At 71.0% G+C, this 1,735-nt stretch overlaps 1 protein-coding gene across 1 annotated transcript; it reads left to right on the top strand.

The window, feature by feature from the left end:
• Positions 1 to 116: 116 nt before the first annotated feature.
• On the top strand, positions 117 to 1,323 carry LOC113408398 (pleckstrin homology domain-containing family A member 4-like; the record flags this gene model as incomplete). The annotated part of the gene is made up of 4 exons (XM_026661615.2): positions 117 to 214; positions 497 to 612; positions 786 to 1,058; positions 1,167 to 1,323. Coding segments are annotated over 4 exons (644 nt in total), but the record flags the coding sequence as incomplete, so codon positions are not given.
• Positions 1,324 to 1,735: the final 412 nt, after the last annotated feature.

Below are 1,735 nucleotides of genomic sequence, written 5' to 3'. Positions count from 1 at the left end.
GGGGGGGGGGAGCTCCCTGCTGCCCCAGCCCTGCCCTGCCCCGGCAGGGGGCGCTGTGGGGAGCGGGGCAGGGAGCGGCAGCCCATTAATCCCCCCTTCCTTTTGGGGTCCCCCAGACAGCAGGGAGGAGGCAGTTTTGGGGAGCATCCCGCTCCCCAGCTATGAGATCCGGCCGCTGCCCGGGGAGGGGAAGAGCCGAAGATTCACATTCAAGGTCAGTCCGGGGGGAGTTGGTCTGGTCAGAGCGCCCCCCCCAGGTACCCCATTTGGGGTCCCCCACTTGGAGACACCCGGACGCCTGGGTTCTATTCCCCAGCTCTGGGAGGGGAGTGGGGGCTGGTGGTTAGAATGGGAGGGGGCTGGGAGGCAGGACTCCTGGGCTCTCCCCCAGCTGGGGGGGGGGGGGGGGGGGGTTGGGGGGGGGGGGGGGGGCTCTCTGGAGCCGACGGTCAGGGCCCCTCCCCGCTAACTGGTTCCCCCCCCATCTGTGCCCCAGGCCGAGCACCGGGGGATGCGGACATACCACTTCAGCGCGGACACCCAGGAGGACATGAACGGCTGGATCCGAGCCATGAGCCAGTCCGCTGCGGCCGAGAGTGATCCCAGCACCATGTAGGGGTGGGGGGGGTCTAGTGGTTAGATCGGGGGGACTGGGAGCCAGGACTCCTGGGTTCTCTCCCCAGCTCTGGGAAGGGAGTGGGGTCTAGTGGTTAAAATATGGAGGGGAGGGCTGGGAGCCAGGACTCCTGGGTTGTGGAGTAACTATTCTGTCTCTCACCCCATAGCAGCAGCCGGCCCCCCCAGCTGCTCAGCCGGCCGGTGCCCCCCCAGGCCCGTCTCTTCGAGGACCTCCGGCCGCTCACGCCCGACCTGGGTCTCACCAAAAGCGTCGAGTCCTTGGAAATCGCCCGGCTCTCGGGGCCCCACTCGTCTGCAGAGAGTCTGTCTGCGACGGGCCGGGGGGCACAGGGCGAGGGGGGGCCCCTGCCCAGCGGCCCTGCCCCACCCCCCAGCCCGGTCAATGGGGAAGGGCTCGGGGGGGAGCTGCAGGGGCTAAGGTAAGAGTCTTTCGCCCTGGCCTCCTCTAGAAGGGGGCGCTGTGTGTGGGGGGGCAGGGGTACCTCACCGCCTGATTAACCCTTTCATCTCTGCTCCTCTTCCCCCAGCTCTCTCTCGTCCCGCATTCTGCGGGGCCAGGAGCCCTCGGCAGCCAAACGCCCCCATCCCGGCCCCCCCAGACCCTCCCCACCCCCCCCTGAGTCCGAACAGCCCCCCCTGGAGACCCCCTCCCCCTGGGAGCCCTCTGCAGCTGCCCAGTCCCACGTCCGCTCCTCCCGTTCCTACTCCCTTCCCCCCACCCCCGCTGAGCTCAGGGGGGCACGGGGGGGCCAGGGGGGTGCAGGGGCGTCCTCCGGGAGGGTTCGAGCCCCTGAGCTGGCTGCGTCCTGCGAAGATCTCCCCCTGCTGGTCCAGGCAGGGTCCAGCCTGGCCCGGCCCCACACCCCTGTGGGGAGGGTAGATATCGCCCCCGGGGGGACCAGGCGGGGCAGCAGGCCCATCCCTGGGCGCCCCCAGACTCCCGCCGACCGCTACGACGTGCGGCCCTCCGAGGAGCCCTGTGCCCGGCCCCCTGGGCGCTACCCCCGCAGCCCCCACCCCAGCCACTGCCTGGCGCGGCCCGGGACCCTGGCGGAGGAGAGCCCCCCGCAGACGGCCACACTGGGACCTGCCCTGG

This window comes from Terrapene carolina, unplaced genomic scaffold, assembly GCF_002925995.2.
Source record: "Terrapene carolina triunguis isolate 2854851 unplaced genomic scaffold, T_m_triunguis-2.0 Scaffold12300, whole genome shotgun sequence".
Taxonomy (NCBI): Eukaryota; Metazoa; Chordata; order Testudines; family Emydidae; genus Terrapene; species Terrapene triunguis.
The sequence above is the reverse complement of the archived record's forward strand: the minus strand, read 5'-3'. Positions and strand labels throughout refer to the sequence as shown.